This window comes from Protopterus annectens, chromosome 3.part1 (genome assembly GCF_019279795.1).
Source record: "Protopterus annectens isolate FY-2018-M chromosome 3.part1, PAN1.0, whole genome shotgun sequence".
Classification (NCBI taxonomy): domain Eukaryota; kingdom Metazoa; phylum Chordata; order Ceratodontiformes; family Protopteridae; genus Protopterus; species Protopterus annectens.
In genome coordinates, this window is record NC_056732.1 from 23,097,917 (window position 1) to 23,112,103 (window position 14,187).

A 14,187-nucleotide genomic window follows, 5' to 3' on the forward strand; every position below is an offset into this window, starting at 1 on the left:
AATTTCTTCAGAGATTAGGTGTGCTTAGCCTTTATTTTTAAAGTGTATATGTTTGATGTAGTATTTAGATGTTTGTGAAGCTTATCTGGCTTAAGATCAATACAACCAGCATAAATGGCTTTATGTGTATTAATGGGCATTGTGATAAGCAGTGCTTCACTCCAAGGAGTATCTGTAGTTTGCAGCTTCCCAATGCTATTTGTGCATTTATGATGCAGGAGTCTTTCTATAAATGCTGCTGTTTTACCTAGCAGTGCTTTGTATATTAAGTACTGTGGTACTGTTAATTTATTAATGTGCATATATGGTTGTGATTACCCATACATGTGGTCTAGGGGTAATCAGACAGATGTGAAACTTAGTATTTTGCTACAAAATGTCCAGTAAGTGCAGTGAAGCAGCCTTATACCCACTGCTTCTTTGTACCAAAAGTCACAAAGTTAAAGTCCTTTACGTTGAGTTTCATTCCCAGGTCTAAAGTTACTCTCTACATTGCCAGCACTCAGAAGAAAAACGCAATGTATATTCTATCAATGTTTAGCAAACAACTTGGAATTTTTTTTTCTATGTTGTCCTGGTGAGGGGGGACTAGTCTGAGGACCATTTTCAGCCATGATTTTGTGCAAATGCACAATTGCAGAGACATGGCAGAAATGAGAGTCATTCAGGTAAAGAAATGAGACAGAAATGATTGGGTATCTGTTTGTTTTTAAGTACATGGCAAACTAGTGTTACCATGTTCCACACGCTTAATAGAGCTACATGTGGTAGTGTTTCCAAATGGGCTTCTGTAATGGCTGCAATTTAAAGAAAATGATGGCCTAAAGGATTCATGGTTAGGTGTCCTCTTATGCTTGCATTAAAGCTGACACTATTGTTTTTAAAAACTCTTTGGGCCAGATTCCAGATTTGCTCCCAGTACAAGTCTGCTCGGATTTCAGAAGACGTGCTCTCAGTGTAATTGGTCACTAGATCAATAGAGCCCTTTATGTGGCTGGTGTACCTAGAAGAACTAGATACCAGCTGAATCATGCAGGTATCTTTATGTAGTGCCAGGATAATGACAGGACAAATATTGGGCTGAATCAAAGTTCTAAATTTGTATTTTGGGCCCAAGGCCCCGTAGAGCTTGACCTGATCAAGGCAACCTCCAGCTCCTGGGCTAAATCGCTGTGCATGGTGACAAATTCTGTGTTTACATTTTGGGTCCAAGGACGTGTAAAACTGACGAGTGAGGCAGCTTCTTGAATCCAGTGAGATGGTGAAACGTCTGCATTATCCAACCTCATTAACAATTAATGTAGAAGTGAAACGTCTGCATTATCCAACCTCATTAACAATTAATGTAGAAGTGAAACGTCTGCATTATCCAACCTCATTAACAATTAATGTAGAAGTGAAACGTCTGCATTATCCAACCTCATTAACAATTAATGTAGAAGTGAAACGTCTGCATTATCCAAACTCATTAACAATTAATGTAGAAGTGAAACGACTGCATTATCCAACCTCATTAACAATTAATGTAGAAGTGAAACGACTGCATTATCCAACCTCATTAACAATTAATGTAGAAGTGAAACGTCTGCATTATCCAACCTCATTAACAATTAATGTAGAAGTAAAACGTCTGCATTATCCAACCTCATTAACAATTAATGTAGAAGTGAAACGTCTGCATTATCCAACCTCATTAACAATTAATGTAGAAGTGAAACGTCTGCATTATCCAACCTCATTAACAGTTAATGTAGAAGTGAAGCGTCTGCATTATCCAACCTCATTAACAATTAATGTAGAAGTGAAACGACTGCATTATCCAACCTCATTAACAATTAATGTAGAAGTGAAACGTCTGCATTATCCAACCTCATTAACAATTAATGTAGAAGTGAAACGTCTGCATTATCCAACCTCATTAACAATTAATGTAGAAGTGAAACGTCTGCATTATCCAACCTCATTAACAATTAATGTAGAAGTGAAACGTCTGCATTATCCAACCTCATTAACAATTAATGTAGAAGTGAGACGTCCTGCATTATCCAACCTCATTAACAATTAATGTAGAAGTGAAACGTCTGCATTATCCAACCTCATTAACAATTAATGTAGAAGTGAAACGTCTGCATTATCCAACCTCATTAACAATTAATGTAGAAGTGAAACGTCTGCATTATTCAACCTCATTAACAATTAATGTAGAAGTGAAACGACTGCATTATCCAACCTCATTAACAATTAATGTAGAAGTGAAATGACTGCATTATCCAACCTCATTAACAATTAATGTAGAAGTGAAACGTCTGCATTATCCAACCTCATTAACAATTAATGTAGAAGTGAAACATCTGCATTATCCAACCTCATTAACAGTTAATGTAGAAGTGAAACGTCTGCATTATCCAACCTCATTAACAATTAATGTAGAAGTGAGACGTCTGCATTATCCAACCTCATTAACAGTTAATGTAGAAGTGAGACGTCTGCATTATCCAACCTCATTAACAATTAATGTAGAAGTGAGACGTCTGCATTATCCAACCTCATTAACAATTAATGTAGAAGTGAGACGTCTGCATTATCCAACCTCATTAACAATTAATGTACAAGTGAGACGTCTGCATTATCCAACCTCATTAACAATTAATGTAGAAGTGAGACGTCTGCATTATCCAACCTCATTAACAATTAATGTAGAAGTGAAACGTCTGCATTATCCAACCTCATTAACAATTAATGTAGAAGTGAAACATCTGCATTATCCAACCTCATTAACAATTAATGTAGAAGTGAAACATCTGCATTATCCAACCTCATTAACAATTAATGTAGAAGTGAAACGTCTGCATTATCCAACCTCATTAACAATTAATGTAGAAGTGAAACGACTGCATTATCCAACCTCATTAACAATTAATGTAGAAGTGAAACGACTGCATTATCCAACCTCATTAACAATTAATGTAGAAGTGAAACATCTGCATTATCCAACCTCATTAACAATTAATGTAGAAGTGAAACGTCTGCATTATCCAACCTCATTAACAATTAATGTAGAAGTGAAACGTCTGCATTATCCAACCTCATTAACAATTAATGTAGAAGTGAAACGTCTGCATTATCCAACCTCATTAACAATTAATGTAGAAGTGAAACGTCTGCATTATCCAACCTCATTAACAATTAATGTAGAAGTGAAACGACTGCATTATCCAACCTCATTAACAATTAATGTAGAAGTGAAACGTCTGCATTATCCAACCTCATTAACAATTAATGTAGAAGTGAAACGTCTGCATTATCCAACCTCATTAACAATTAATGTAGAAGTGAAACGTCTGCATTATCCAACCTCATTAACAATTAATGTAGAAGTGAAACGTCTGCATTATCCAACCTCATTAACAGTTAATGTAGAAGTGAAACGTCTGCATTATCCAACCTCATTAACAATTAATGTAGAAGTGAGACGTCTGCATTATCCAATCTCATTAACAATTAATGTAGAAGTGAGACGTCTGCATTATCCAACCTCATTAACAATTAATGTAGAAATCTACAGACTAGGAAAACTAGTTATGAGTGGCTGGTGCTAATTAATCATTTTGCATACAGGATTAAAGGTTTATTTTGATTACTGTAAGAGCAGGTGCTTCTGAGTGAAATATAAGTAACAGTAGAAACCTTATTTAGTGCTAATGCCCTTTTATTCTTTAGTCATAATGCACTTCCTGGAGACCTTTTTCTCTGGATTTTCTGCTCACCTAGATAAACACATTAATCTGGCAGTCCCAACTAGATGTAAATGTAATGGAAAATTCAATAACAAACCATCCTGGTGGTCAAAAAACATAAAGCATGTGATAAAATAAAACAAACTCCGTAAAGTCTCCAAAAAACAAAGTTGACTCAGAAATGGCCAGGCAATCCAGTATGTAGTGTAAAAAACGTTCTTTATTCCATAAGCAGACGTAAGCGCGTTTGCAGAGAGACTGCTTCTCATACTAGGCGACTTCAACTACCCCTCCATCAACTGGGGAAACGACTCATGTACCAGTGCAGTAGCCCAGCACTTCCTGGAATTCATCAATTCCAATGCCCTGGAGCTCATTCTTACCCTCACTAGAGGAAGTAACATCGCTGACCTCATTATTACTAACATGGGCAACTGTTGCTCTACACCAATAGTCAATTCCTCCCTGGTTAGATCCGACCACAAACTAATCGCCATGGAAATCCACATCTCACCCACACCCCCCGCAAAGGTAGCCACCATGAAAAACTTCTCCAAAGCTGACTTTGGACTCCTAAAAACAGAGGTGACTAACTTCACACCACCCATGCCAATGGAAAATAGATGCATGGCTGCCGATCATACAGCAGTGCACTGTATGAACACGGACATAAATGCACAGAACTAGCCATACTCAACAGAACCAAGACACTCTCCTTCAAAAATAAGAAGCCAATCTGGTGGTCCCCTGCCATTAATAAACTCTACAACAGAAGGAAGAAGCTGTTGCAGAAAAAGGTGAAGTCCAAGACTGGAAGAATTCCCTTATTAGCCTCAACAAAAAGTTGAGATCCCTCATCAAAACCTCCAAAGCCAGCTATGAGGGCAGAATTGTGGCAGACACTAAAAACAGAGTAAAAAAAAGGGGTCCGGCACCAGAATAAGAGTATATAGGCTAAATTTATTGTATTATTAAAATAAAAAACAACAACTGAGCATACCAGTTTCGGCAGAACAAAATGCCTTCCTCAGTGCATTGGAATACATTAGCTCTACACACATTTATATAGTTAATTAACTTGTTGCATTTCAATTGGTCCAGCCCAAAGATTCAATTATGTTTACTTAAACCAGGCTTAAACAAAGCTCCGAGCTGGACAATCCATCTTGATTCTTTCCTGTTTAAAATAGAGTGCCAGCCTGCTTTGTAGCTCTATGTCCCCGGATTTTGTCTATAGTTGTAAAATTAAATTTGGCAGTAGAATGAGTTAGTGTGTGTTTGTGTAGTGCATTGTGAATACGTTTGGTCCTAATATCACTAAGATGTTTAAGTTGTGTGTAGAGCTGATGTATTGCTATGCACTGAGGAAGGCATTTTGTTCTGTCGAAACCGGTATGCTCAATTGTTGTTTTTTATTTTAACAATACAATAAATGTAAAAACACAAATGCACTATACAAACACACACTAACTCATTCCACTGCCAAATTTAATTTTGCAATTATAGACAAAATCCAGGGACATACAGCTAACAAAGCAGGCTGGCGCTCTATTTTTTCTCTTTCTCTCTTATGCATGGGGGCTATGCAGCTGGTACCAGAAGAGGAAAAGGGACAAGGTTTCTACTCGAGACTTTTCCTGGAACCCAGAAAAGACAATTCATGGCATCCTGTCCTGAACCTGTCTACTCTAAACACCTTTTTTGAGATTCCAAAATTCAAGATGTTGACTCTTTACCAGTTGCTTCCTATGCTAGGCAAAGATGCCTGGTTGGCAACACTAGATTTAAAAGAAGCATACCTGCACATCCCAATCAGGGAATCTTGCAGAAGACACCTATGCTTCAAAGCTACAAGGCTACATGCACTACCCTTTGGCTTATCTACTGCACCCAGGGTATTCACAAAGTGCCTAGCACCAGTTATTGCATTTTCAAGGCAAAGAAATTTTCAAATATACCCATACCTGGCTAATTCAGGCAGAAAGCCAGGAGATACTTTTGAATTATCTGGCCTTTGTACGAAGGGTTCTAACTTGTCTGGGGTACACCATAAATGAAAAGAAATCACACCGGGTACCCTGTCAACAAATTATATTCCTGGGAGCAAGCTTGAATACAACTTCCCAGATGGCTTTCCTCATGCCAGAGGAACAAATTAATTTGACAACCTACTTCAAACAAGTGGCCACAAAAACCCTGCTATATCTGCAAGACAAATACTGTAAGCCTTGGGTTCATGGCCTCCTGCATTCTTCTAATTCCATATGCAAGACTGCATATGAGGAAACTATAGTGGTATCTAAAAAGCCTATGGTGTCAACATTCTCAGCATCTAGAAGCAATGATTCCTATCATACCTTGCCTACGCCTAGAGTTCCTTTGGTGGGCAGAGGCCTGCCACCAAAACAAGGGACTACCTTTCACACCACCCCCTGCCACCCAAACCCTAACAGCAGATGCATCAGACCATGCATGGGGGGCTCACCTGGCAGGGAAGTGCATTCAGGGCAAATGGACCCCAAGTCAAATGCACCTGCATATCAATGAAAAAGAAATGTTAGCTGTACAGAATGCTCTGACAGCCTTCAAGGACCACATTCTTCCAGGACAACTAATGGTAAAGACGGATACCACCACTGTTATGTGGTACATAAACAAGCAGGGGGGTACACATTCTTACCCCCTCTGCAGACTAGTCATGGCATTGTGGAACACAGCCTTGAGCTACCAAGTGCACCTACAAGCTCAATTCCTGCCAGGAAAATTAAATACACTGGCAGACGGACTAAGCAGAAACCTCATGGACCCACACGAGTGGAAACTGGAACCAAAGATTTTCAACATGTTGACAAGCAAATGGGGGAGCCCAGATATAGACCCGTTTGCCTCTCCCCAGAACTAGCAGTTAGACAAATTCTGCACAAGGACTCCCCACAAACAAGCCTGGAAAGTGGATGCTCTGTCCTTCAGCTGGAAAAACCTATCAGTCTATGCCTTCCCCCTCTGCCTCTGTTCTCCAAAGTACTATTAAAAATCAAACAGGACAAACCAAGGATGATTTTATTGCTCCAGACTGACCACGCCAACACTGGTACCCCCTCCTGCGCAGTGTGTCATGGTTATCCCCATGGCACCTGTCTCAGACTCCTTCCCTGTTGTCTCAGCAGGAGAACCAGATTCTGCACCCTCAGCTTCTAACACTGAATCTAGCAGCCTGGCTAATAATCTCTCCTTTACCATCCCTCAGTAAACCTGTGATGGATATCATTTTACAGGCAAGGAGGCCTAGTAATAGAAAATCTTATGCTGAGAAATGGAAAAGTTTCTGTGCCTGGAACCAATCTCAAGGGATGAGCACAGCAGCGCCCAATTTACCTCAGATTTTACAATACTTAACTGAGATGCTTCACAAGGGCCTGTCTTTCTCCTCCATCAAAATTCACGCCTCAGCCATTTCAGCTCATTATAACACAGAACATCCCCTCTTCTCTCATCCACTGCTCAAGCAGTTCCTCGAAGGGGCCAGAAATTTGAGACCACCCAGGAGAGCTGCAACTCCTGCCTGGGACCTTAGCTTTGTTTTGGAGAAACTCACTCTACCTCCTTTCAAGCCAGCTTCTACTGCAGACTTAAAATTTCTTTCTTGGAAAACAGCTTTCCTTTTAGCAATCACTTCAGCAAGAAGGGTTTCTGAATTACAGGCCCTTATGGCAGTGGAGCCTTTCATCTTCTTTCATGCAGACAGGGTGTCCCTCAGGAACAACCCCTCCTTCATGCCCAAGGTGGTATCCACTGTGGCTCTTAATCAGTCCATTCATTTGCCAACCTTCTTTTCTAATCCACAGAACAAAGTGAAATGGATATTGCACTCCTTGGATGTGCACAGACAACTTAGATTTTACTTGGACAGGACTAAACCTCAAAGGAAATCTGAACAACTGCTGGTGGCATTTGCTGCAGGGGCAGAGGGGAAGGCTATTTCAAAGCAAACCATTTCTAAATGGATAAGCCATTGTATTCATGTCTGCTATAAGCACCATGGAAAACCTATCCCACAGGGGATCAGACCTCACTCCACCAGGGCTGCATCTAACTCTACAGCCTTTCTCAGAGGCGTCCCTACCAGGGACATCCTAGAAGCTGCTACCTGGAGTTCTGTACATACTTTCACCAAGCATTATCATTTGCCAGTTATCTCTAAATCCAGAGCTGACTTTGCCACTGAAGTCTTGCAAAGCCTTATAGCTGGTCCTAAGGTTATCTAAATTCCTCCTCCCAACCATAGCTTTGGGAATCTACCCAAATGTAATGACTGTAACAGTGAAACACGAAGAACATAGTACAGTTGTGTACACTTACCATAAATGTAGATGTTCAAGTGTATTCACTGTTGCAGTCCTGGTTACCCTCCCTCCAGCCCCCTGACTTCTTTTGGATATACCTCTACTTTCCTTTACTATGCTTAAAAGCTTTTTGGTATATTTGCTTTTTTGTTGGAGGTATGTCATTGTATTTTTATATTTAATTGCCCCCCATTAGGGAGCACCTGACATCTGGGGCAAGAAAAACTGATGTAATGGCTTCGGCTGCATGTTTTATACCCCTGACGACCTGACGTCATGGAAGAAAGGACAGCAACGATGCAGGACCTAAGACTTTGTTAATCAGGCCAACTGAGGGCTAACTGCAAGCAGATAACCCAAATGTAATGACTGCAACAGTGAATACACTCTAACATCTACATTTATGGTAAGTGTACACAACTGTACTTTCCATCCATCTATCATAAATTTATAGTATGCTATGGAGAAAATGCATGTAGAAAAGTTATAGTATGCTGTTTAGAACATGTGTGTGGAAATTACCCATGATTGATCAAAATATTCCATCCTCACATACAAATGCATATAAGCAAAAAGAGGTTTAAATTTAAGAGACATCCAAGATTGATTTTTCATGTTGTATGAACCACCCATGTAGAAGTACCAGGTGGGTATAAACAGACAGTACATCCTTTCATATAATGGACAAACTAATACATTTTAAACAAATTCCTACTCCACATCTGATATGCTTACAAGAAAAGTTTATCTTTACAGTGAAAATTGCCAAAAAAGCAGCATTTGTTTCATGAAAGCACATTTATTATGTACAACTATGTCTGCAAAGTGCAAAAACTTGCTTCATAGCACAAGTAGGATTAGAAGTAGATCAGAATTATTGCAGACAATAAGTTATACCCTACTTCTCTTCCTTTCACTGAGAATGTTTGTAAGTTGCACACTGTCTTATAATTAGGGGCACTAGGATATTTATATTTTTTAATTATGTTTTTATTCTGCTTTTATATATTTAGTTGTTTGTTAACTAGAGATTATCTTGTTAGATTTTGAGTAAAATGTGTCTGTTTCAAATCACTACATTTAGAGTACACTATCAGTAGCACAGCTAAAATGAAAGCCCCAACACTAAATGTGGTGTTATGGGGTTATTGTATTGACTATCATAGAAAACTTGTGAAAATGTATACAGGTGGAACTAACAGTGCTACTACATGGGCAGAGAAAGGACAAGGCAGTGGTAATATGCAACTGGCTACCCATCTGGGTTAGTTTATCTGAGGTATTTTAATTAGCTAATGACTGCCTAAGAATTTCTGAATAATGTGTAGTTTTAAATATCTTGTATTACTTTTATTACTTAGGTAGTGTCTGCCTGCAAATTCACAGAAAACTTTTAGTATTAAGTGTCACTGCTGTTTATACTTCACAGTTAATGCAAAGGGAGAAAGGACTGGAATTACTACACAGTTTGCTTCCCTATCATTTAAGCATTCAAGTGCAAGTGAAATACAGAACAAACGGGATTTTCACACTGTATCAGACTCCTGTTATGCTGCATCAACATGCTAGAGAGCGTGATGAGTAAACAAGTAAGCAGAGTAGTACAAATAAAGACAGATGTTTATCAGGGTTCAACTCTGAGCCCAGTGCTTTTCATACTGGTGATAGACTACACTAGCAAACAAGTCACAGAGAAAAGGTGTACAAAGCTGCTGTATGAAGACAGTGTGGCATTACAGGCAGACTCTGAGCAAGAACTTTAGCAAATGATAGGTGGAATGGAATGCAAAACTGAAGGTAGATGGGATGAAACTGAATACATGCAAATGGGTGAAATCAGACGAATCATTTTTAGAGTAAACAGTAATTTGTAACCTCAGTGTGCCATACTGGTTTGGCTGATGGCAGATGGCAGGAAAAAATGATGGCATGGAAGGGAAAATAATCTAGATAACTGAATAACCTGGTACAATATAAGCACTGTAGAATATCTAATATAAAACGCTTTCTGTAAATTATTTGGCATTTGATAGCCAAATAAAATACCATGGATAAAGTAGCTCAGCTGGTCAGTTACTGTCATTATCATCCTCATCAATTCCCTTTTACGTATTTTTACACAGCTTTGGGTTGGTGTGTCAATTGTTACCACTTCTCCCAATTCAGTGCCACTTGCATATCTTCTTTACTAGTCATGGGTCATCTCTCATGCAGTCCATCCATCCCTTGGCTAGACATCATCTACTCTTGCCTTCTTCCTGTTTCACACAAATCTGATTTATTAAATATACTTTCTTGCACACATGACCAGACTACCCTAATCTGTTCCTCTTGATCTTCTTTGTAACTGGCGCTACTTCAGCCTCCACTCTGGTGTCTAAGCTTCTTCATTTGCCACGCAGTGTGCATCCTGCTACTTATCTCAGGCACTTCATCCCTATCACCCAGGGTTCTCTGCCACACAGAAGCACTGGTTGCAGTACAGCATTGCATGCCTTACTTTTCAGCTTCTTTGGCATCCTTCTTTCACACAATAACCCTGGCTGCAGCACCTCTGATTCTAGCTTTGATCTCCTCATTCAGACTTCCATTTCTCTTCAGCCACACTTGTCAGATAATTGAAGGTTACCTGAAGATGTTAACCTGTTCCACTGTTTTAACTTCCATTTCAGTCGTACCTCCACTGTTTTAACTTCCATTTCAGTCGTACCTCTCAACCTCTTAGAGCAAGAAATCAAGACAAAGACCCAAAATATGGCCAATTAAAGTTGATAGAATAACAGGTTTTGCATTAGTATGTATTTTCTGAAGGGTATGAAGTCTGAAACATAAATCTTCTTCTTCTTTCAGCTTTTCCCAGTTATGGGTCGCCACAGCGGATCACCTGTCCGCTCATGATTGGCACTGGAGTTTTATGGTGCCAAGTTGCCAGCCTGGTGCCCAACCTTCCACAGAAGACACACAAATGCACGCACTCACCCCTAGAGCCAATTTAGAGTGTCCAATCCACCTACAGCATGTCTTTGGGATGTGAGAGGAAACCGGAGCACCTGGAGGAAACCCACGCAGTCACAGGGAGGGCATGCAGACTCCGCACAGAAGGCACCCCAGCCATGGATCGAACCGATGTCTGCCATTATTTTCTAACTTCAGTTTCTAATGATTTGTCACTAATGTGCCAGAAAACCACAATTTTATGAAAAACAGGCCAAAAATATAAGGCAAAAATCTGGACATTCTGTGAAAATCTACAGATGAGAGGTAAGATTTTAGTGTTCAGTGTCTTCTAATGTCTCCAGTTTGTTGCCCTGATAAAGGTCTTGTTTATATTCAGTTTTATCCAATGTGCCTACAGTTTTACATTCCATTAAAATAATGAAATTCTTTACTTATGGCAATGACCTTTAAAAACTAATTTGCAGGCAGGTATGCTATTGCACAGAAAAATATAAAAAAAATCTTGAACAGATAGATGACATTACAAAAAAACAGCTAGCTAACTCTAAATACCTTTACTAACTGAAGATTGAAATCTAACTCCCTCTAAAAAAATCAAGTTTAAACAGCATCATCCCATAGTAGAGTTGTCTTCTGGAAAGTTCTAAGCTAAATAAAGAAAACATATTAATTGGCAAGCAGTAGCTGCCAAACCCAGATTGTCTGTGTGAGTCTGTGTGTGTGGTCTCCAGTGATTGCAGATGGTTTCACTTGTTAAGGTTCTGATGTATTTTTGCAGAAGAAAGTATTCAAAGTTTTATAGTTTAAAATTTTCTGGTTTCTTACAATAAAACAATTACATGGTTGTACAGAGATTTTTATATAATTTTTCACAAAGATTAAAATTTTCTTTTCAGGAAAAAGGACATTATTTTTTTAAATAATGTTAAAAAACAACTAATTTCTACCTACAAAAAACATTATACAGTGGTGATTCTGATTATTTCTTTTTAGGAAAAGTCCATGCAGAAGACTTAACAGAATGCTTTCTCAGGACCCAAATAGTCCACCAGTATTTACCCGCTCAGCATCCCAGATGTCTGTGGATAGCACATCTATGGAAGATTTCTGGAATGAAGTACAAAGTATTAAAGAGAGCAGGGTAAATGGATTTGAAGATCAAAGCATTGTTGAGTTTAAACCTGCAGAAGGTGAGTGCAGAAGTTTTCTAGATGTAGGTATTAATTGTTATATACTGCAGGAACTGTCAGTAATAATATACAGGTACAATGGAGTCAGCAAGTGTCTGGTAAAAAAATAACATGGGATGAAGGAAATCATTTAAAAACAGATTTTTGTTATCAAACTAGTCAAGACAGCAATACTACCTTTGTTAAATAACTTGAGTATTTGAAAATCCCAAATTTCCGATACGGTGCATTTTCACTGGATACCATATATTGTGCCCATTTAAATTTTGCTACAAGCAAAATATCTGAACAGTAGGAAAACCAGACGACATCCAATTTTCACTTCTTGGGCCAGATACTATTCTGAAATTCTCAGGTTTTGCAGTACTTGCCTTAACAAAGGTTATGTTTGTCGCAGAAAAATTTTCATGGTCATCTCTAGAGAATGGTGCACCCACCAGCAGAATGGATTCTTTCTGTGAGACATTGTGACTTACGACTGTTCTTCCATTTGTCACACTCGCGCATTCTGAACCTGTAAAGCTGTTTATTAAAAAAGTGGTAACGTTTAACCAAAGATGAGAGTAAATAGGGGGCAGGAAGATGGCATAATGGTTAAGGTGTTTACCTTACAGACACAAGGTGCAGGGTTTGATTCTCACATGGGGTAACTGGCTAGGCTTGAAATGGCCCACAAGGGTAGTTAGCCTAGTACTAATCTATGAACCTATGACTAGTAGCACTATGTAAAGGTAGTGCAACTTACCTGAAGAGAAGGACAACAAAACCATCCCATTGGCTAATGAGCTCTAAGAGTAAGTGATAGCTTAAGTGCAACCTTGCATCTTTTAGCTCTTGAGATAGCGTAGCTCTCCTTTATTAATTTGTATCACACCAGCTGGAATCTAATAAAGGCAAGATGTGATACTGGGAATGTATAATTATATCAGGGCAGTCATTAACAATACTAGAATAAGTTGATGTTAAGCTATAAATAACAAGGTTTTCTGGTAAAAAGCTTTTTTTTTCTTTCAGATGGCGAGTTGGAAGCAGAATGGCTGCAAGAGGTGGGCTTGTCTGCATTGGTTTCAGGTACTGAGGAAGCTGTCAGTAACGCTGTCCTCACCACATTGACAAGAACCCAAGCAGCTGCCGTGGAAAAACGATACAATACCTTCGCACAGACCTTGAAAAAAAAGAACAAGCAGTCAGTGAGAGATGTGAGAGATGTCTTTGGTGTTAGAGATTCATCTGTAAGTCAGTCTTAAGTATTAGTCTGACGATATATGCTTTTCTTGTATACTAAAAATGCTTCACTTTTTTCCCCAAAGGCAAATGTAAAAGAATTGTTTTCCAGCTTTACTGTGCTTTCTCTGATTGTGCTAAGCAGAAAACCTACTCACTTTGCACTGAGATTTCTGGTTCAGTATTTTGTTAAATCATGAGGACCTTTCTTCAAAAAAAAAAAGAGAGGCTGATTTGTTGGACAGACTGCCAGGAGGGGCTGTTAAATTAGAACAGGTGCAGGGTTATCATCTTTTCAGATGCACAGAGTAGGGCATTTCATTGCCAGGTGCTGAAATTTTGCAAAATTGGCCATGAGCAACCAGTTCAGAAGACTTACTTTTATGCAATTATTCAGTTTAAGACATAATGTTGTCAAAGATTGGTTGTTTCTGTCATTTATATATTTAATGCTTCTTATCCATAGTGTTGTATTTGTCTGCAATATTTATAGAGCATTTGTAAGAGAGGATGATGGCGTTTGCAAATTGTCCTCTTTCGTCTAGAAGTTGCAACTGCTTATGTCATGGCAATTTTAAAAAATATTGATACCAACTTGAAAAATTTCTCAAAACTCAAGAAAGATCCAGCCAGGCTAGATTCTTCACTGTGTAATACCTTAAACCTCCTGTAGTGGAGGCCTATAGGATATATGTAGATGGAAGTTTGTCACCGAGTAGTTTGTCAGAGTGATAT

General features: G+C 38.8%; 1 protein-coding gene across 2 annotated transcripts in view; it reads left to right on the plus strand.

Moving 5' to 3' along the window:
• The window catches only part of ARHGAP28 (Rho GTPase activating protein 28), a 1,230,114-nt gene that overhangs the window by 655,562 nt on the left and 560,365 nt on the right, over nucleotides 1-14,187 (plus strand). For both annotated transcript variants that reach the window (XM_044066513.1, XM_044066514.1), the window contains exons 2-3: nucleotides 12,032-12,228; nucleotides 13,243-13,460. In XM_044066513.1, the coding sequence (XP_043922448.1) occupies nucleotides 12,032-12,228; nucleotides 13,243-13,460 (415 nt within the window). The remainder of the gene's footprint in view (nucleotides 1-12,031; nucleotides 12,229-13,242; nucleotides 13,461-14,187) is intronic.